The 23281-nt window shown below is 42.9% G+C and overlaps 1 protein-coding gene across 2 annotated transcripts in view; it reads right to left on the reverse strand.

Annotated features, from left to right (window-relative positions):
* The window catches only part of fstl5 (follistatin-like 5), a 176916-nt gene that overhangs the window by 44347 nt on the left and 109288 nt on the right, over positions 1–23281 (reverse strand). The window contains exons 7-9 of one of the 2 annotated variants that reach the window (XM_030396693.1): positions 18120–18286; positions 13654–13665; positions 9393–9513 (exon numbers count right to left, since the gene is read on the reverse strand). In XM_030396693.1, coding sequence (XP_030252553.1) covers positions 9393–9513; positions 13654–13665; positions 18120–18286 — 300 coding nt within the window. The remainder of the gene's footprint in view (positions 1–9392; positions 9514–13653; positions 13666–18119; positions 18287–23281) is intronic. The other variant, XM_030396695.1, reaches the window with a different exon arrangement.

Consider the following 23281-nt stretch of genomic DNA (forward strand, 5'->3'; position numbering starts at 1 on the left):
CGGTCGCAGCATTTCCACCTTTGTGAGGATGACACGGCCGGATGTTTTTAAAGAGACCTCGCGACAGTTTCCAGCCACGTTTGTGACAACGGAAGTGAACATTTTAAGCTCTGTACTTCACCCTGTCCATGTGTGCTCGACCTCAGCACATGATAAACACAGCTGTGACACAACACTACATCTCAAATTTAACCTGAAGCTGCAACATTAAGAAAGGTAGAATTTCAACATCTGCACCGTTTGCGACACATTTTAAGATCGGTTCATCGATGCATTTTTCTCTACATATGAATGCAAATAAGGGAAATCTCAGTGATGTTGGAGGCTTAAATGAAGGTGATTTAAAAGATGGCACATATGGTTTCTGTTCCTCTGTTAGCAGGCAGGCAGATCACAGTCGACAGGTTGGTCTCTTATTTGGAGCCGATACAGTGTAAAGAAATATCTTCTGATGCTATTGATAGAAAATGGATAGCATGATGTCGAGCTCAGATCTCATCTCAAAACCTTTTTGGGCAAATTGCCTGTGTGATTTGAGAAGATGGAACTGGTCGGCGCTGAAGATGTCGACCTGCGATCCAATCACAGCCGCTCCCATCACTCAGAGTCAGAGAGGTTACAGTAGAAGTGTAGCTGCAGCGCGTCCAGGTGTAATTACAGCGTATGTAAGTGGAGGTCTCATCAGGCCTGTAAATGGGTATATAGAGGTTGAAGGCTGAAGTGGTGCAGAAGTTAGAGTTGAGTCCTCTGTAGGCTTCATGGACCAAATTGAACGAAACATCTGTGATGGGAGGAACCTGCTGTGAGCCAGAAACTTTAATAACCCAGCCTAGTTTCCTGAAACAGACAAGTGATGTTTCTGTGCAGGTACTCACCCCAGATCAGCGCCGCATAATTAACTACGCTGGAAATATTGCTCGTGTATTTGAATGAAAAATGAGCATACGGAGTAAACAAAAGGGAGTCTGAATGGAGTTTCTAAACCACAACAAGGCCAAGTGCAATATCCAGATTGCAGGAGACTTTTTTGATGAAGGTAAAACGAGTTGCAAACAGCATTAAAATGAAGCTGTGCAGAGCTGCAGACGCGTCCTGACAGAGTGTCGTTCTCCAGATGTTAGAAATCATTTGTGTTTGTTACAGACCTCAACAAATGTCACAGCATCAGTTCTTCAGTGGAAATGAAAACTGTCTCTCCCATTAATCCTAACTCATATCACAACTGTAATATCTGACCAAATAATCGAAATGACATTTACACAATATCGTGTATCAGCCCGACTAAAAGGGAATTTATTAATATCAGATGATAACAAATGTAAATGTTCTCGACCCCTTGTTGTGCCTAACAGAGGAACGATTGACCAATCAGAGATTTTTATGTAGCTACATTAATAAACAGATGGAACGTGTCGAGGATCGTTATAAGTATTCTAAACCTGTATAAAAGTGCTGTAAGCTGGCGAGGCAGCTGTGATCTCACACGTCGACAGGCTTCAAGCTCAGCGTCTGTGGTGGAACACGCAATGATTCCACCAATCAGTGTCTTTAGAGGAAATCCTGACCGGTCGTCTGCAGGCGGCTGAGCGGCGACACCGAGGCGTCTCATCAGTGTTGCTGCTGCAGCTTCAGTTCTATCAGAACTGGGAAATGTATTTCAGTGAAGAAGAAGGATGGAGGCCGGGCACGGAGGGCTTCTCCTGATGGAGGACGTGTCCGTGTGTCTCACTCGGCTTCAGTATCAGTTTAAATCCCTCACAGGCTTCACTGCTGGTGGCGCTCACCTGCTGTTCATCTTATTGGCTGAAGTTTGCCTTTTATGAAAGTGCTGCTCTTTTCCAAACAGTCTCTACCGGCGGCCAGTAACAAAGCAACTGAAGATCTGATTGGCAGGACTCAGGATGCATGTGTAACTCTGTACTGATTAGTTTGATTTAGTCTGAGATATTATCAGGCCGATGGAACTGTGGATGTTCAAATGTTCCTTTTTTTGACCAATTTGCTTAAAAGTTGAGATTGTATGTTAGTTGTTGACCTTGGAAGACTTCAGCTCGTGCTGAATGTTCTGTGATATTTTAAAGAGTGTGAGTCGAGTAAACAGAGCCGCTGAAGATAACTGAGAACAGACTGAGTTATTAAAGGGACAAGAAGAGACCTCAGAGCACTAATACACAATTATTTTGGTGGGAGTAGAATATCACTGTTGATGAACATCAATGAATAAATGCTGTTTTCACTAAGTGCTGAATTTCTGCCTTCCATAACCGCTGATTAAAGATGGAGCCTCACCTCCGTCTGAAGCCCAGGAGCCATTTAAAAAGCGGTGGCACCACAGTTTGCATCGTATTAGCTCTTATAGATTTTGCTGTCAGGTATCCAGTCTGAATATCTAACTTACTTATCTCTACGGTTAAAATGTGACTGCTGTCCATCAGTTACTGACCACCCCTGTTACTGTCAGAGACTGTAGGAGGAGCCAGTTCTGTCAGTGTGGCTGCGTCCCCACCGGCCGCCCGGAGAGCTCGATAAAGGTCAGTCCTTCGTTAGAGGCCCATTATTTGAGAAAAAGCTCATGTCAGTGAATTCCCCCTGCGACTGTGAGAGAAAGTACATCCTGCGGTGGCGGAGACGCCTATTAATGCTGCTGCACTTCCAACTAGTCACTGATAGAGATTAATAAAGTGTTGTAAATTATTTTATCCCCCTGAGGTGGAATGAAAGAATGAAAGCGTGGTAAGCCAATAGTGACAATTTATTTAATTAGGAGACGGTCTGAAAACAGAGAGAGGCTAAAAAGCCTGTGGATAACTGCTGCTGCTGCAGTACTGAGAGGAATACTTCATGTATGTAATTAAGATCAAAACACATTCAGATGATATTTTCAGGAGAATTGTGATAATTGTTGTTAGTTTAAAATATGCACTATGTTCCTCTGATGATCGTTAACTGCACAGAGTGGTTTTAAATTAGACAAGTGATAAAAATCAGTATAATTGCTGATAAAATACATTTTTACAAATAAGAGTGCAGCGTGTTTGCAGGTGTGACGGTGGTGTTTGAAACCAAGAGATCAGCTGATATTAAAACACAAACGTTGAGACGATAGAAGCGTATTTAAAGTTTCAGGCTTTACTTTTTTTTTACTCAGATTTGATCACACGTGTCGTGGTTTCCTTCTCCTTCAATCAGGAGCAGATACATTTTTAATCAACCACGTTCTTTTGGAGTTCTTCAATAATTTCTCACCTCCTGAAATTCATATAATACAATCATACAAATAATAGATATTTGGGAGTTATAATCAAGACTGACGTTGGCTGAAAAATGTCACCCAGTGAAAATTGAAATTAATATTAATATAGAGTATTTTTTGGCAGTTTTAGACGTGGAGATGAGCTTGTTTACCTGATGCTGAGAGGTGTTGATGGGTGTGTGTGTTGGATCTTGCAGTTCAGGTGTGTGACATCATCAGCTGCTGAGTAATCACCTGACACATCTGCAGTTTGTTCGCTGAGGCTTCCTGACATCGCTGCTTCCTGCTAATGACGGGTTTCAAAGTAAAAGCGAAGCCTCTGGCTTTTCTTTTGAAGTGACTCTACTCATGTACTGATATTGAATGACATTACATGATAACTTGAATATATTTCTGAAATCACTGAGAGCATCTTAAAGCTTTGGTCACATCCAGTTTTTGCTTGCAGACATCAGGAAATGTTCCTCCTACACTCACAGTGAATCTGCATCTTTCAGCAGCTCCCTAAAAGCCTTATTAGCTACACAGAACCATGAAAGTCTGCTGCGCCTGCTAAACAGCAAAAAATGGTTCTGTGCGCTTTGGAAATACTTCACTTACAAACTCGAGCAAATCACCATTCCCTTTGCTCGGACAGTCATAAAAATGAAGGGAGGGAGACGGTTGGTGGGATTTTTCCACTCAAAACTCAATTCAGACAAGATGAGAGAGAAGTTGCATTCTGATGTGTTCCTGAGAGCGTCAGGAGAGCCACAGCCGGGAGAATGCGACACAGCAGGGCTGACAGCTCCATCATAAAGCTCCCCAGCCAGTCGTCAATCACTCAGCAAGGCTCCCGTCGGCCATGGCTCTGTAGAAGATGAGCCGGCGTGGAGACACACACACACACACACACACACACACACACACACACACACACACGCCATGGCAGGAGACCACTCTGCCATCACACTACTGGGAGATTTCCAACTAAGCCTGGCAGACTTGTTACAACTCTTCAATCAAATTGGACCCGTGGCTGTTGCTAAAAAAAAAAAATGGCGGTCGTAACGATTGGATTTTGTGAACTGACCGGGGAACGTGTGAACAACACACACTCAAAATATCTCACATGATGGTGCATCCTCTCCGTCACATGTATTCATACGCTCCCTCACACAGCCACCGTGATGTGCTGCCAACCCACACCGAGGTTCACGGACACACACCATGACAAATATACACACAGCATGATGAAAGCCTCCTCTCTCAGCTGTGATTACACTCTCACCTGAGCTCCGTGCCTCCGAGGGAAACGTGGGAGTAATCCAGCTCAGACAGTTCTGTCCACAGTCTGAATCAAATGCATTACACGTACGTCACATAGCTGCTAGTTGAGCACTTTTCAAGGGTAAAACTAAAGCAAAAACATAAAATATAATACGGGAGATGTTCTCAAAAAGTTCTGCGACAGAAATTAAGAAGCGTAACGGCTCTCCAGGGAACGCTGCGGTGCCGTGAGTGCACACTGTTTGTGCTCAGGTTCATTGTCTTCTGCTTCCTTTGTGTGTTTTCGTATGATGTATTATTTACGGCAGGAGTCAGAAGAGTAACATTAAAATGTAGCTAATTTAGTCCCCAGAGGAAACGCCGCTTTAAAGAATCATAGGCTGTGAAAAAACACTTTGCATTATACACCACAATATGAAAAATGTAATATTTCTAAGAAAACTACTGTCAGAATTGTTATTTTATGTATTCAACTTGAGTTATGATATTATTAATATGTCCTCTAGTATGAATATCAATGTTAAAAAGAGTAATTGTAAGATATAGAAATATGTAAGATTTCTACATGGCAACATATGATATTAATGAAGCTGGAACCAAAAACTATTTGCTTTAAAAACAACCAAACAAATATTGAGATATTAACAGTAGCGGTGTAATAGATGATGAACTGATCTTTGCAGCTCGTATTCTTCTTCATCACTCCACAACAACACGTTGTGCTTCACAGGTGAAGAGGTGAGGAGAGTTATTGTAAGGCCAGAGAGTAAATTCTGGACCCTGAACACACTCTGGTGTTGCAGCCTGACACTCCAGCTCAGCGTCCTCCAGAGTGAACTGGCTCTTGTGTTTCGCAGCGTAGAGCAACACATCTCTGTCAGAGAGTGACCGAGCTCAGGAGACGGTCAAGTGTCAGAACAAGTTTCAAGGCTGACTTGACATTATGTTAATAAGTGAGGTAACGTACGTAAACTACCTGAGGAGTGCACTGAATGTATGTAAGCAACTTGTCCTTTAAACCCAAAACCCGATTTCCTGTATTCTTAAACCTCGCAGAGTGTTTCTTGTGTGTTAACCAACCGAGTCATAACATGTCACTGACTGTGGAGTGTTTGTGACCGAGGTTTATTACTGCTAACTCGACTGCAGAGCCCTTGGTGTGCAAATCCGATGCTGAAGGGGTAAGTAGAGCTTTGAAGCTTAAGGCCACTCATCAGTCTGCTTTATTTGACGAGCTTGGAGTGAGAACATGTTGGCACAGCAACAGTCTGCGTCGCCGCTCTCCATAAGATGCAGTCACATGTCGGCAACCCTCCCTCTGCAGGGAAAACTCCAACCTGTGAATATCCCCATAACAGCCCAGCCCGATCAATTCTGCTTCCAGAGCTGCTGCTGTGCATCCAGGTGGGCTCAAACACTATTTATCCACTTGGATATATCTACTGTTAATGGCTCCACCTCCAGCCTGGAGCCTCCCCACTAGAAATATGACATTCCAGGTCCTGGGGGACAGTTTGTGGCCAGGGATCAGCACACCTCATCCTTTGCCTGCCACCTGCAGATTACCGCGTGGGCTTACATGGTGCAGGCTCACATTACTTCCTAACAAGGCCCCACAGGTACAGGCTTGGCCATCGGGAGGATCAGGTCTTAGTGTGTCGCCCTCCTCAGTCGGGAGTCCAGGAGCTGTGAACCTTAACACCATCACTGCCCGGGTCACCAGGACACACTACGAGCCACGAGGATACGATATATTTATATCAGTAAACAGTAAAAAGGCATTCATGGAATGAGACCTGCATCATTTGAAATGCTGTATCATTAATATAAGAGATGATGCTTCCAGGCACAAGTAAACACGTTAGGACCCATTTTCTCACATCTTACCCATCAGAAATACTCAGATTCCAAATTATATTTTAAAATAAATGCAGCTTTCCAGGCCTGAAAAATAAATCTATTCTCCAGCAGCAGCAGCAGAACTTCTTGGTGTATTTGACGATTCGACCGAGACTTTCATTAATTTACCCCCAAACAAAGATTTGTTTTCTGCTGAAGTGGCCGGGAGAGTGGACAAACTTTGCAGCCACAGTACAAATTAGATGCAACTTTATTGATCCTTGTGGGTAAAGTGAGGTGACTGCAACAAAGAAAGAGCCATAGATCCAAAAAACAAGACCGACGCCACATAATCACAACAACATGAACATCTTGAAGAATATATCGTAAAAAGAGGTAATCATTACTGTGTGGTCACTAAGAGACTGACACACAAGAACTGAAAGGAAGAAAATGATCCTTTATACAAGCTCACAACACAGGAACTGCCTCAAGCTCCGGTACGAGTGCCTCATGTCAGCTCTTCTTAATAAAACTAAAATACTGTAATCTCGTCGTTCTCTTGTGGCCTCGGAGTGACGGACAGCATTCTGAATCCAGTTCTTTCTCAGCTGGTTCTTAATTGAGTTTTAGAAAGTCTCAGTAGTCATGGCGAGGTGATAGCTGCTCCCTGGACACCGCAGACACACTCAGAATGTGAAATTCATAGTCTGCAATAAAAAGGTCATCTGGAAGTTTCAGTAACAATTACGACCAAAAGTAATCCGCCTCTTGAGATTCACTCTGTTTCCATAAACACAATGCCTGCTATTATAACCTGTATATCGCTGCAATTAACCTCAGGGTAATTTTTCAGAATCATAATGAACCGACTGTCTGTCAAACTGAATGAAGACGTGGAGCTTATTCACATTCAACTCATTAGGACCCGAGTGGGAGAAAGCACACAGTCAATCTCAGTCCAGCCTCGACACCTTTGCCCTCTGCGAACAATCTCTGATTCTGCATTCACACGACGGGTTCATCATACTGAAGAGTGCTTCAAACCAATTAGCATAAAGTGGCATTTAAAACTCTCGACAGAAAACGGGCATCAAGCTTATCTGTTGGTCCTCCAGTGGCATCGAATTCTAGTGGTAATCTTATCACCTGCCAGCCAAACATCAAGAAGCATCTGTGAATCCATCCGTCCTTAAAATCAGTGTAACATCAACAGATCTTGCTGCTCCTAAATTCAAATATCAAATTTAAATTTCCCAGCTGACATTGGGCGAGCGGTGGGGTACACCATGGATAAATATTGGGAATGACAATTCATGGGTAATTAAAAGTACTTTTTTTTAACCTACTTTTTCTTTGCTTGTCTTTGGATTGTGGGAGGACAGAAAGGTCCTGATCTCAAACCCAGGACCTTCTTGCTGTGGAGCAACAGCACTAACCGCTGTGCCGCTGTGCCGCCGTGCTGATCTGGAGCCTGATGATGTTAATAATGTAAAAGAAGTTGGTTGTCTCACTCAGAAGCTGGATTTTGTGGCCTGTTGCCTGCAGCTCTGCTTCCATTCCTCCCACAGACTTTATAAAATTACTTACTGCTAAATGTGAAACTGATCCGAAACTGTCCACAAATGCAAAAAACAGCTATTGTTTTGTTCTGTAGAAGCATTTTCGATAGCAATAACTGTGAGTGCTAAACTCACGGAACACAGTGCATTTCCTGTGACGAGCCCACAGTGGCGTGGGCGACATGGCGGTGGAGGAGTGGAGAGATGGCGGAGTGGAGAGATGGCTAGATAGACTCGGCTCACACCCATTCTGTGTTGACACCCGAGGCACTTGGGTAACTTGTGGCCTGACAGTAGCCGGTACAACCACAAGGCTCCGTGCTAATTAAATCCCAACAATGACAGATCCAACAGCAAAATGTTTTACCAGTACGACCTGTGACATGACGCTGGTGTGTCTGAACCTTCACAGTACTTCACCAACAGGAAGACGTCACACACGGCTGAACATCTTTGCAGTGATAACAGTGACGACGGCCTCCTGAGTGCCGCGCGGTGTCACACAGATCCCACATTTCCTTAAAGCATCAGAACTGATGAGGAGTTTCATCCACACAGAGGAGTTCTGGACCTTTGTGTCCTTGAAGTTCTTCAAGTAAACAAACTGTAACCTGCATGTCACGGACAGACGGCGTGTTGTTGGTGGTGCTGAGGAGTAAATACCACTCCAGCATCTGACTGGACCAGAGTGACATGTGCAGGTACACTTACATTTAAGATATGTTGTAGGAAGAGATGTGTGTTTATGTCTACAAGTTAGATAAGAAGAAGCGTTTTGCAGGAAACTTAAAGGGATATTCCGGTGTAAGTGTAATCCATGGTCTAACACGCCGTGAGTTCTGCAGCTCAGTGATGATCATTACTGCGGGACTCTGCTGCACTCAGTAATCGGCTCACAGGGCTTCCTCACAACAAGGAAGGCTTCTCAGGTGGTGAGTTTCGTTTATATTTTCCGACAAATACGGCAACGATATCAAATGTTCGATGCCTCGAAATATGTGCTGGGACTGTTTCTAATGTTGCTGAAGTTTGGTGCTGTTCTGAGCATTATTTGTGGCTTTTTGATGGCGGTTTATATTTGGATCCATTTACTGCAGTGTAATGTTGTCATGCGGTCGTTTCTGAGGATGCTAAAACTACGTTAGCTAGCGGTCTGCAAACTTTATCTCTTGAGAGGGAGTCTAACACAGTTTCATGGTGTGTGAGACCATGGATTAAATTTACACCGGAATATCCCTTTAATGTCAGCTGTTGTTGTTTTGTGTCGACGGCTGCTGCAGTGTGACTGTCTGCACGTTCACTGTGTCCGTCTATGTTACAGTAATAATGGGATTACTGTAACAGTAGCAGCTTAAAGAAGGCGGCGCCATCATGAAATATCACACATAAATAAATGCAATTACTTTTAAATGGACTTTAAGAGAGAAAGGAGACTTTGTGCTGACTGTGTCGGTGCGGCAGCCTCTTACCGTTCACTTGCAGAGTGTGGGTCTGAAAAAGTTTCTCGTAGCCATCAGCGTGACAGGTATAATTGCCCATGTGAGTCGTGGTCACCTTGGTGATGTACAGCGAGCCGTCATCTCCAAAGTCCTGCCAGAGAGAGAGAGAGAGAGAAAACAACTCTTATTGACTTGAAGCAGTGTTGTTGTTGTTGCTGCGGTGCAGCGGTGATGGTTAAAGGCATTTAAAGCTGGAAATGAAACGTTTCAATGGGAGTGCAGCGAGCCTGCAGAGGGCAGATGAGAAGATGAACATGTTTCATCACATAGGAAATGAGAAATATAACAATATTACAAAAAGGCACATTGTAGAGCAATGTCCATCAATCTACGTCGAAAGTTAAAGCCATTTTGCAAAGAAAGTGAGGAAAATAACTGTCAAAGTAACTGAAAAATGGTTTTCTGGTACTTGTCATTTTTCCAATCAGAGGAAAGTGATCTGATGGAAGGAGACCGAGGATAGAATTGATTAGTGTAGAAGTTACACAGTGTTAGCTGCTCTCCAAAACAAAAAGCAGGGAGATGGAGAGCTGCAGACACACAGTCCATCACAAGAACACACATCGTCTCTGAAAAGCACAAATCGTTACGCTTTGGTTAACAAGCGCGACCCACAACTACACAAAACATGTCGCACTTCAATCCTCATATGGCATATTAACATAAAAACAAACACACAACAGAACCTATCCGTGATGTTAGCTGACGGAGAGCCAGCTGCATTATGGTTCATTCATGCTGTGTTGTGATGATCAAGCAGGTGAACAAAGAAACAAAGAAACACGGTGCTCGACGAGGACGGAGAGCAAACACAAGAATCAAGAAGCCCCCAAAGCTAACGAGCCCGTCGGCGTGATGAATCCGTCTGACTGAGAGCGAATCGCTGCAGCAAAAAGTTACTGAATGAGCTTTTTAGATTAAAGTCTTAAAGTGCTTTTAGATTTTGAAATAGTGAATGAACTGTATGAAAAGAGGGTTTTTCATTGTTCACTAAAAAATCTCCTTTTCTGGGTTTAATTTTGGATAAAAAAAAAAAATAGAAGTTCAAATGTTTAACTTTTACCATGAACCATAAACTTTGAACAGAATATAATTTACTTGTTAAAATCATTGAAAGACTTGCAGAATATAAAGTATTAAAGGTTCCAGCGGGGCGGATGGAGGTTAACATGATATTTGTACGTTTTCACCAGAGATGCAACAATTAGTCCATTAATCTTATTGTGGATTGAAAGAAAACTATTTAGAAATAATTGAATATTTCTCATCATTCAGTCAAACATGTCAAACATTCTCTGCATGTGTAACTTATTAAAGTGACTGAGAAGTCGTTGGGTTTCACACTGCTGGTTGGACTAAAGAAGCAATTTGAGGAACTCACGTCGGGCTGATGATTAAATCCTTTAATCATGAAGATAATCAGCAGATTAATCAAAGATGAAAATCATTAGTTCATCTGAGAATAACTCTTAAAGGTTCACTTTAAACTTCACTGTAAATCAGAGTGAGACAGTCGGCTATTTAAAGTTAAAGCCGTTTTTGATTCAACTATAGAGGAAATAAAGATGTTTAATTTTAGCACATTATTTATTTGTGTGATTGTGTGATAAATCATCAGGGACTACTTATAAAGAAAATAACTGCCGGTGCTTATAATAATAATGTGTTCAGCACGTCCTGATGCTCAGCAGCTTTTCACAACTCAACCTGCTGACATTCAGCATTCATTAGGCTTTTTTACACGGACTTGATGAAGGCCAGGTGCCAAAACCTGTTCACTCCTGATCGCTGCCACGCATTAAAAAATCAGTCAGATAGATTTTAGTTTGAACTCTGCTGTTCAGAACGTGGATGAGTCTGACCCGTGCTCCTCGGTCCTGAGACTCAACAGAGCGCTCTTTTGTGAGAAGACGACTCCGCTGTAATTACCGGCCCTCTTTCACCGGAGTTCATAACAAGAAAAGTGCCTTTTCTCATGAAATAGCTTTTAACATTTCAATCACATCTCTGCTGGCTGTTTACATGTTGGCATTCAGCGTCTCAGCGAGGAGTCAGCCGCCGTGTTTACAGGAGTACAGTCTGTTTATCAGCTCGTCCTGGTTTGCTGCGATCTAACCTGCGAGCTCGGCGGCGGCTCGCGCTGAGTGAAGCGTCAGAGCTTCACAATATGAGGGGAAATCGATGGTGCGTTTTGGCCTCTTGGGCTGAGAGCATATTGTGTCACCTTCTTAAATGAAAAATGAATGGGGGGAGAAATGAAACTCAGAGCGGTGGAACGAGCCACGGCGGAGGCTGTCGACATGATTCCTCCACCTCACCTCACCACCCTCACCTTAGCTATCAGCAGCACCCAGCACCCGGCGCGCTGCAGACAAAGCAGGCCGGCGTGCCACTACTCGGAGGGAAGGGAGACAAGGGCAGGTAGAGGTGGATTTACAAATAGGCCATAGCCCTCAAGAAACTATAATTAATAAAGCTGTCAGTGGCAGGTCCCCTCTGGAAGGACACTAAAGAGCCACCTCATTGGCTCGCTGGCTAACCTCTGCTGGTGACGAGGCAGTTCAGAAAATGGCCTTTGAAGGAAGTTTGCAGCTCGGGCTTATAAAACTTTCTCAGAGGGACAACATGCTGAGTTAATGTGTGAGAGAACCACGCTGAGGCAACACAACTGAGAGTAAAGGAGAACGGGACATTAAAGGATTCGTTTACCCATTTTTGGGGGCGGCTGTAGCTAAGTAGGTAGAGCTGGTGGACTAGTGATCGGAAGGTCGCTGGTTCAAATGTTGAAGTATCCTTGAGGAAGATACTGAACCCAAAAATTACTCCTGATGTGCAGTTGGCATCTTGTGGGGCAGCCTCTGCCGTCAGTAAGGGTCCTGCGATGAGCTGGCGACTCTTCCCTGGTCGAGTAAACTGGATTTGGCCCCAGTAAGCCCCGAAACCCCTTAGGGGGGAAAAAAACAGCAACATCACGCAACCCTCACGGATAAGCGGAAAGAAAACGGAACGGTTCACCCATTTTTCCTAACTCTCCTCAAGTGAAATCTGCCACAGACATCGTGTCAGATTGTCCTTTTATTCTATTTTACTTGTGGTGTTTTAAAATCACATCTAAATAAAAAAAGATGCAGCAAAAACCAAACGTGTTGTTCATTCCACCTTCAGTGTCACAGACAGACGGTGGGCGGAGCCTCTTCCTGCAGCATATTCACGTGTTTCAGTACAAACAGCAGCGAGTGATGGACTTGTGGAGTACAGTATACTTTCTCCATAAAATAAGATTTAGTTTGACCCAAATCGGTGAATAAAGCTAGAAGGTTATGTTTGTACACTCAGACACACTCTGCTCTGATAGTGTCATAAAAAATAGTGCAATGAAAATCGACAAAGCGTTTATTGGATGGAAGATTCATATATTCACCCCCCGAGTTCAGGATGAGTCATCGATATTTCTTTTATCATTTTTAAGGAAATGACAAAATCTAAAATATGTTTCATATAAAACAATGTTTCACCATCGTTGGGTCTGATCCTGGTGTACAGCTGCTGAGATATGGAGCAGGACTGATGTGATGAAGACACTTTAAGATGGTTTTATATTGTTTAATTGTCTACAGATTCCCGGTGACGACGAACAATGTCTTGATCTCAGTAACAACAGTGTCGTTTGTCTTTACAGCCTGATCATTGTGCTCCATCAGACACAGAACAAACATAAATGTGACGCACTGTTTTACTGAGTGACATGTTGCATTATTATCATGAACACAGCCGCTGATGTTTACTTTGCTCTGCTGGTTGGGGAATTATTAAACCTTTTGGTCAGTATTGAACGAGGCTGCGTGAGGCTGAGGAGCACGGACAGACCGGGGCAGTGAACGCATCGTGGAACGGACAAACAAATGATGTTTTTGGTCTTTTCACTGGATTTATTGACAATAACAACAACACACAACATTTAATCCTTTATCCTTGGCTTTCACCACATTAATTATTTTTTGGAAAAACAGTTTTGCCAGAGAACGACAGTTGCTGTAGAATTAATTTGCAGGAGAAAGAAAGAAAAATAGACAATATCCAACTGATTTGATGTCCTCAACCAGGGCACTTTTCACTCATCAAGCTTCTTTTGTCAGCTCCTCTATAGCTTTGTGGGCTTTTTGTGAATGAAACATGAGAGTGGGTGATGTGATTCAATCTGTTCAGGCAGAAAATTAAAAAAACAGCCTACCTGGGAGGGGATCTGTTGGAGAGAGGAACAGGTCAAACATTCAGAGGTTTATTTCGATTAAAGCATTAAGGCAAGAGAAGCAGGCAGGCTGCTGGTCAGTATACTGTATACACCTCTCTGTAGATCTGATGTACCAGACTGTTGTTCTTTGCTCCCAAACAACATGATTAATTCAATAAAAACACTTCCTGACACAAGTTCTCAATACAACACAGCAGGCCTGTGAGTCAGGAGCAGTCATGTGATCTGCTGTATAACACTGCACATTTATTTATTGATCCTCCGGACACTCAACACAAACTGCGTCATGCCAGGAGGCAAAACTACTGAATGTAGATATTATAAATTATCACATACATTTAATGTTTCATAAAGCACATCCTCCAGCAGGCACCAGAAAGGCACCGAAGCCTCAGGAGATAAAAACACATTCCGGTGGACAAGATAAGAGAGGAGAAGAAAGATTCAGCTCAGATTGTACAGCTTCCTGCATCCCATCTATTCCTGTTGAAGCTGCCGTCCTCAAAACACATTTTCTATTTTTAATAATTCCATGTTTTTTCATGATGGAATTCAAAGATTTTTGTGCTAAATCAGATATATTTATTTTTTCGGTGACCTTGCCACCGGCCGGGTAGGACGAACAGGTAGCCGATGGAGACTTTGTACGAACTTCACAATATTTCTCTTAAATGCACTTTGAAACTCTGAGGGAAACTTTTTTAAGGAATTATAAAATATCAAATGCTTTCTCATCTTCAGAACCATTTGCGGGACTGCAGAATCGGATCAGCACCCCTGAGGGCAATACTACACACACACACACACACACACACACACACACACACACACACACACACACACAACACACACACACACACACACACACACACACACACACACACACACGACTGTGTCTTTGGCTCGGCCACTCAGGGAGGATTGAAATACTGACAGCCCTGGATGATGATGCAATAGCCGGCAACTGTCAACTTCATGGAATTACAGTAAGCTGCTTTGTCAAAATTTAGAGAGGCTCCATTGAACTCCGGGATACAAGCGCACCACTGGGATTAATGTGCGATTCACTAAGTCTGAATGTCGACAAAATTTCTAAAATAACCACATTCTCAGCTGGGAAGGCCTGCGAGATTAGAATGCATAAACCTCCCGTGTGTACTCACAGGAATATGACTCTAATTAAGGCTGGCAGTGGATACCCACAAATATTAACAGCCAGCAATTATATAGAAATTGTCTGCAAGGCAATTTAGAATTAGTCTGTGGGTGCCAGGTGCAGACGAAATCCATTCTCCTCTCTGGAAGGAACAACAATGATTGACTGGAAGTCTGAGAGCCAAAAATAAATCTGGATTAAGCCGCCGTTGGTGTGCTGCTCGGGTTCCACCGGTACTTTCTCTCCGTGCTGCCGGTCTGCACACAGTTTTCTGATGAGCCACCAGAGACTTGCGTGCTCGTGCTGATTCACTTGCTGGTGGTGTTCTGTGTTGGTGCAGCTGCTCTGGAGGTAATGTGTGCACCAGCAAGAGATTGTAAACTCAGGCTTTGTTAGACGCCGACCAAAAAATCAAATCTGACAATAGCAGACCTCCAGGGTCATGAGACAGATTAGTCCCTGCAGAAGTTAAACTCAGTCTCACTCCATGAAGCTGCACTGGCATCAACCCAAACAGCTGTATGCACCGAAGAGACAGAGGGAGGAGCAATCGTATGCAACAGCACCAAATACACATTATAAAGGTCCTGCAGAGTGCCAGAGTGGTTCAGGTTGATTAAAATGCAAAACCTCAGTTGTTTCTTTCTTTCTGCACTCTTCTGTCTGCGACCTATAACTCAGGCTATGAGTTCTGTGGACTGAAATCAAATCTTGGATGTTTTCTCCAGGAGTATGATGGTTTCAAACCCCCAAAGGCCGTGCTTTGATTGATTACCAGCAGCCTGTTCTTCCTTCCAATGTCTCAATAACGCCGAAAAATGAAGACTGTGTGATTCCACAGTGGAGAGGCGGAATTCTGGAACAGCACCGATGTAAAAATAACAACAATGTCCAGGACATGAAAGTCATTTCAAGTCCTTGTTCTATCACAAGTCATTATTCCATTATTCATAATAATCCATTTCCATACAATCGCTACACTGAACAGCATTTTGCAGCAGAAGCTTTCATCGCTGATCTGACATTTGAATTGAAAATCCACCTGTGCAAGATCTGACATTAGTCACCAGGAAACTGATGGCTGTGTGTGAAGCGCAGACAAAGACCACCTCTGGTCGGGACGCTGAACTCGGCTCCGTGTCTTCAGGCAAAATCAGGAGATGAAACAAAAACTCCCTCTATCGAATCTGCACACACACAAAAAGAGCAGTTTGGGGGAAAATATTTGAAAGATAGATCAAAGCCGGCTGCGACCTTACGAGACCTTGTACCTTTTTTCCTCCACAAATCCTCCAAAAGATATTCCGAGCGTTTTTTAAGAAATAATCTGACTTGACATTTCTTTTCTGTTACATCCAGAACTTGCATACATCTTTTTTTAGCTATGAATTGCTTAAAAGCAGTCAAAGTGCATAATGGAAAATGACTTGAAAAAGGGCAAATGGTGGAAAAGCTGTTAGTCTCACAGCACAACCTAAAAATCACCTCATAATGTCGACGGCGCGCTTTATGGGAATCACACATCACCAACAACCAGAACCAGAGCTCTAGTTTAGAGCCAGTTGATGGTGCCAAGGATGACTGGCGACAGCTGGGCGCCTCTTACTCATTTTAAGGGTCATCAACATTTAATGTTACATTAGTGGCTTCGCTGGGTCTCCCTTTATCTACTGCGACAGTGTTGACTTAATTATGCACAGCAGTATCACACTCATCTCGGTCCGCCCTGACACACACGGAGGAAAAGGTAAGGCGGAGGAGGTCTGCCTCTTCTGTCGCTCGCCACATAAGTGTCCTCGCTGCGTTTGATGTGGATGAAAATGACACAGAGGGCTGTGTGAGGCCGCGGCTGAGGATTAACACTCGCACACATGCACAGACACACACACTCACATACAGTCTTTCAGCGACTTGTAAAAGTAGGTCCCTCCTCTAGGGCTGAACCCCGTCGGTATCCCCCTTCATCTTCTGTCTTTGTCTGAAATCCCTGTCCCTCCCAGCAGTCTCTGAACACAGACACCAGGAACACAAACTGACATCCTGGATTACCGTCAGACCTACAACACAAAACCAGCGGCAACGGCCGATAAAATGTGCTGAGAACCTGAGCCAGCGCCAACAAAATGAAGTAGAAATATGAGGAGAAAGAAATAAAGGGTGAAATTATCTGAGCGTTCACAGCAAAACAGTTGACGGCTCTGAAACGGTAGTTAAGAATTCACGCTGCTTCACAACTTGAAAACGCATCAATTAGTCCCGTGTAAAATGTATGTAAACATATCAATACACGCAGTTTCTTCATTGTAATAAGTAAAGAAATCTTCCAATGCACCAAAGAGAAAATTCTGAAGATGAGATACTTCTTTCGTGTGATTATATCTTCACCGTCCACATTTATTCTGACAAACATTAACATTATTCTGTTCCCGAGGCTGAACTATTAAATGCTGCAGCATTGATGAGTTCTGACGTTAATGTTTCTGTACTTCTTAACGTTTTGGTGTAATTATCACCACGTCGTCGCAGCCTGTTGGCGGTGACTCAGCAGAGGGAGGAGACTCATACTGACGACGTCTGTGTTCTTCATTCTCTGTTAACTTCTCTCAGTATTTTTATGTCAGGAATTATTTTATTGACAGTTAAGTTTGTTTTCACTGAGATATTATTGAGTTCATGTGTAAATATCACTGCTGCTGCTCGAGAAACAAAAACATTTCTTTGAAACATTCGATTCTATATCTGCTCTGAATGTGAATGTTTTTCTTTTAAAAAGTTTAAAAATGACAAAGAACCAATAACATTAACAACAAAGAACCAAACCCATAAGGAGCATTATTAGGAGTAATAGTAGGCAGATCCCTCCAGCTGGCACCTTCTTTATCACGTCATGTAGACTTCATGAATCCACCGTATCTCGTCCTCATATGCTTCAACCAGAGTCACAGGAATGAAAATAGAAAACGTGCGTCGGGCTCAGAACGGCGAGCCAACAGGAAGCAATGAAATCGAGCTGATTTTGCCGCTGAGGCCTCCTCGTGTTGCATTCAGTCAGGATGTGATGTTAAATGACAGCCACAGTATCTCACTGTCTGTAGAGAAATATCTAATTGGTCATCAGATATCGATTCTTTTGGTTGTTGCTCAGGACCACAGTCAACATGAAGCATCAGTCTTTGAGCCCAAAAATCAACTTTCACAGAAACTCACAAACTGAAACCAAAAATGATCCTTTAAGTTATCTAACGACCTGTAAACAATGCATCAGAGAGTGATGACAGCTGGATCTTACATTGATGTCTTCCAGGTTCAAGGAGTTCAGGCACTGATTGTTTCTCTTCCACAGTATCGGAGGCCTTTGCTCCCCGGCGATGGCGCAGGTCAGCACGGCGCTCTGTCCGACGGTCACAGTGGTGACGCTCACTCTCTGGTCCTCTGGAAGGGTGAGCAGGTACACATCTGACGGAGAGAGGAAGAAATCACCCAAAGTTAGATGACCAGAAGATAATTGAAGTGTTCAGACGGTAGAATGTTGGAGATAAAGCGGCAAAAGTTATCGTGTAACTTTTAATTTGAGTATTTTTGCTTGAACACGTAAAAATAACTGTTTAAGTCACTTTGTGAAACTGAAATATGTCGGACGATTCTTTCTCGCAACAGCTCATAATTCAGAGGAATAAACTCGCTGAGATTCATGTTCTGCCCACATTTTTCTCTTAATGAAGTCTGAAAACAAGAACACAAAAACTCAAGAGTGTCTCAATTAGCGGCTGCTGTGCTGCAGAGGCAGATGTTTTTTTAGTTAAAGATGCACTGAGGCAGCACAATTATTGCAATTTGCAAAGTAATGGGAAGGAATTAAGTTAAATGTTCTGTAAATACTTTGCATAATTTATGTAATGATGCCATAATGGGAGTTCTGGCTTCTCCACCGGTCTCTCTGAGGACCCCGGGGCCGCAACCATGAGCCTCTTTTTTAGCTAACTGGACAAAAAAAGACCCCCCGTGGGAATCACCGCTGCTGCTCGTCTATGCGTGCTGCTTTGTAACTAGAAGTTGGGGTATTTTTAACATGCTTCTGTTCTGATAACAGGCTAGCTTCTCCACGCTGCTGTAAAAGCCCGGGAGTGCAGCCTCTCTGCAAGTTACATGAAAAATAAAAAGCCTGCGCTGCCAGAGAGGTTCTCCATGGAAACACGTGCCTCGACCGCGGCCAGAGTCGCTGCTGTTCTGATACAACGTTCCTGCAAAAAGTATCTACGTGTTCCTGGGGATGATGAGAGCTATCCGTGACCTCCATGTTTAATTTTTACCCATTAGTGAGGGCAAATATGGGCACAGAGATGAGCGAGGGCGGGATGGTGAGAGGTCAGCGTGGCTACGGTTGGTTAACGCCTTTTGTGCGTCCAGGGTTTTGATGAGACGGTGAGCACAATGTACACTCATCCATTCTTTGGTGGCATTATGTAACACGGCCTGTGAGAGAATGCTTTTTAATCTTTCTCTCGGGTAATGAGCAACGGAGCAAAAGGAAACAGAGACTCAATTTGTTCTGCTCCTAAGGGCATGAAATACAAAACCTAATGACAGAGCAGGTCCGGCAGACAGTGTTCACTTGCCACAGCCCGGAGAATAAGGATGAGAGCACCTACACTTACAGCGTGACTCCGGTGGTTCTGGTGGTTCTGGTGGCCCTGTACCAACAGCTTCTCAATGCTTGTTTAACCTCCTAACGTATTAGCTGTGTTTGGTTCACTTGTTGTGTCTTTGAACTGTGAACTCAGCGAGCCTTTCAGATCCGGGCCAATCAGTCTGGAGCTTCTGAAGCGCAGAGTTAAGACCTCTAATCTATCTTCTGACCCAGTGAAACCCTGCTTAAGCCCGGGAAGATCTCTGCCAAGATTACTTTAAAATTAGAGGATTAATAACAGCCGTTTCCTCTGAGCGGAGAATAACTTTAAGTTCAGATGATAATAATGTTATGAGTGGATCCAACTCTGCTAATTTATGGGGCTATATTCTTAACACAACACCAACAACTTAACATTTTTTTAATTATTGAATTATTTCACATCAGTTTTTTTTTATTTGTATATTTACAGCATAAATACTCATTTATTCATTCTTTTTTTGTTGTTGCAAGTTAAGTGGGCCGCGTACTCAGAAGCTCATTTACATTTTCTAATCTTTGCATTTCCCATTTGTCTCTTCAGTGTGTATTAATAGACTCAGTACTGGAAACTGTGGTTTTCTACTTGCTCTGTCAGCAGGAGCCGGTGGGGTCTCGCTGTAAATCACTTCCACCAGGCTGCTACTTCTGAAAATAGTTTATTTTGAGAGATGAAACTTCTCTCATTGCTTTCTCAACTTGAATGTAATTCAGTGGAACACCTCTAATGGTGACTGTTTTGAGCCAACAGCTCTGTGACAGAGTTGATATAAATTGAACATTATCAGCTCCATAGAGCCGGTGTTCATTGCCTGGCTATTGCATCATGGGATATGGTTGCTGTGTCCACTACCATGTGTACCTGTGGGCAATGTTTAGATTTAAAGTCATTTTTGACATATTGTAAAGACGGTCCATCAACTCTGACTGTGTTTGAGCAGTAAGCATCAACCATGTAAACACAGGATCCACCTCTCCATCCTGCACGCTGTCAGCTCAGAGAAAGCTTCTGTCCGACCCCAACAACGGCTCAAACCAACATGTTTTAGCTCTCTGTAAAGATGTGGGCACAGCAGCCTCTGATATTAATTTGCTTTGTGTCCGATCTCATCAGTCTAATTTTCCTGTGCGTGGATATTAACCAGGAGCAGCCTAAAGTCACAGCTAGACTTGCATCGCCTCCAATCCTGGATCCTGTCCTCTCCTCCTGGAGCTGTCGGCTGGTCAAACGTCATCGCCCACAAGAAACGATTCTTTACATGGAACCATCTGGAGAGGCGCCATGAGAAGCTCCTCGCAAAAGGGGAAGCGTTTTTAAAAAAATACCTAGCAGGTGATTAGATGAACCATCCGTCTATCATGGGCTAACTTCAGCCAATCAGATCAACAGCAGGAGAGCACACACAGCTGAACCAGGCGAGAGAAGAGTCAAAACATGTTTTACATCCTGAGACGTTCTTTGCTCTTTTTTAATGAAATATACTCTACAGTCCTGATAGAACTGATGCCACACTAACCTCGAATACTCGCTATCACACCTGTAGCTATCATCGTCGTAGCTTAAAGCCCGGCAAGACGGATTCACAAGTAAAATATATTTCAGTAATAAAGCTGGAAGAAAGTTTGAGTGAGCTGCATTTGAATGACAATGACAATCATTCTTGTCGGGCTTGGATGACACACTTTGTTCTGTGTTTAACTGTAGCAGAGAGATAGGACCTTCAAAATAAAGTGTTTCATTATTATTATGCATATCAAATCATCTCACACACACACACACACACACACACACACACACACACACACACACACACACACACACACACACAGTTTGAGATGAGAAAAGAGTTTAAACACTCACTAATGAGGCAATCAGTCTTTCATTTCTCAAAAGCAAACATGAACGTATTCATTCATTAGTCAGTCTCTTTCATTGGTTGATGATAAAATGTCTTGTGATGGCCGGCACACAGGGAGGCTCATCTCGTCATAAACCTAACCCGTTACTCGTACTGAACTAGAAAAGGGAGGTTTAAACGGTACATGAAAAGCAATAACCATCTCATGAAGCGACTGAAACATTTCCCCTGTGCACATCATAATGTGACAGAAATCATTTGATGGAAGTCGTTTGATCAGTTTAGCTGTTTGTATGTAATAAAGAGGGGTGATATGAGAGCCAGCACGGCCACACACAACACAAACGACTGGAACGAGATGAAAAATGTTGTGGAACAAAAACTTTGCCTCATTAAAACTGCATTTGATCTAGTGAGGCTAAAGTGGAGCAGCTTTAAGTGTGTTAAAGTTCAGAAGAAGAGTAATTCTAAAAACAAACTGGTTGAGTTTGCTGATGTGCTGCTGTCTTTAGCTGTGATGTTAAAGTGATAACACGTTCACTCTGCACACCTTCACAACGTGGATCTGAAGCAGGAAATTACAACAAACAGCAGACGACACTGTAGTCATCACACATCTCATTATTACATTCTGGTGGATGTTTCTCATTTGGCAGATGGAACAAAGTGAAACTAAAGAGCTAAAGCACAACCGGTCCTTAACTGAGGCGAGAGTGCTGCTGTCAGAGAAAGATGAACTAAACTGCCTCAGACCTTCTGACTTTATAACTTGTTTGGCGTCACAAACATGAGCCAACAGAAATGGTTTATTTCTTTTCATTTTTGTTGCACTGACAGTCAGTTATTTTAATTATAGGAATGTTCCAGATGGCTCAAAGTTTCAAAAATACTTTCATAATAGTTCTGGAAACCATCGATATGTTGTAACTTTACATTTCTTTATGTTAAACTCTAAATGTTATGCTGTGACAACACAACCGACTGGGACATGTCTGCACATTGTTCTGTGGTGTCATGCAGATGTTGACATCTTGAACTGTTGCAGAAACATTTTTGTTCTTTCTTCATGTCTGTTGATTGATTGTGGAAAAGAGCAGCTGATTACTGAGTTGCATTCTAAGTTTGTTTCTCAAACTACGTCACCAAGTGTTGATGTGTGATGACCTGAGAGACTCAATGATCAAATATCTGAGAACATCACACAAGATTTCTGCATTCACTCCATTAAGCGTGATTAATCTCTTCTTCTTTGATTTTATACAAGGATCATTACAATGGGGATGACGCCTTTAAATATGATGACAGACATTCTGAGCTTAGTTGAAAAACATCATCAAAGTTCCAAATAAAATGCATTCAGTAATATAACACTGTACTTAAAGTGTCTGCTGTGATGTTGTTCATGAAACAATAAGTTCAGTGAGGCAACAAACAAGATGTACAAATTATAAACTATCAAACTATTTTGAAAGATTACGTCAGAGGTAAAACCAAAAGTGAACGCACCTCTGATTCTGGTAACCACCTCTTATCTTAAATGGTGGTTAAAGTGAACTGTGGATTTATCAAATCTGAACCACAACAAAAAAATGCAAATATGTCGAGATCAAGCAGGCAAAATGTTAAAAATGGGAAGCAAAAGAAGAAGAGAGTGAGGAAATGAAAACACGTTAACTCAGCTCTGATGCAGAAAGTAAAGAATCAAGAAAAGTTGATCTTCCAGCAGTCACGCACGGCTAATCCAAGAGCCTCCTCCTCCACCGACACTATTAACACTACAGCCAGCAGATCAACACAGCGTGCAGCCACTCGCTGCTCCTCGTGGTGTTGAGGTGGTGTTGGGCGGACACGCTGACAAAAATCTCCTTCAATAATGTCCTCCCTAACCATTCAATTACAGCCCCCTTGTATCTTAATGCTTTCGGA

This window comes from Sparus aurata, chromosome 18 (assembly GCF_900880675.1).
Source record: "Sparus aurata chromosome 18, fSpaAur1.1, whole genome shotgun sequence".
NCBI lineage: Eukaryota > Metazoa > Chordata > Actinopteri > Spariformes > Sparidae > Sparus > Sparus aurata.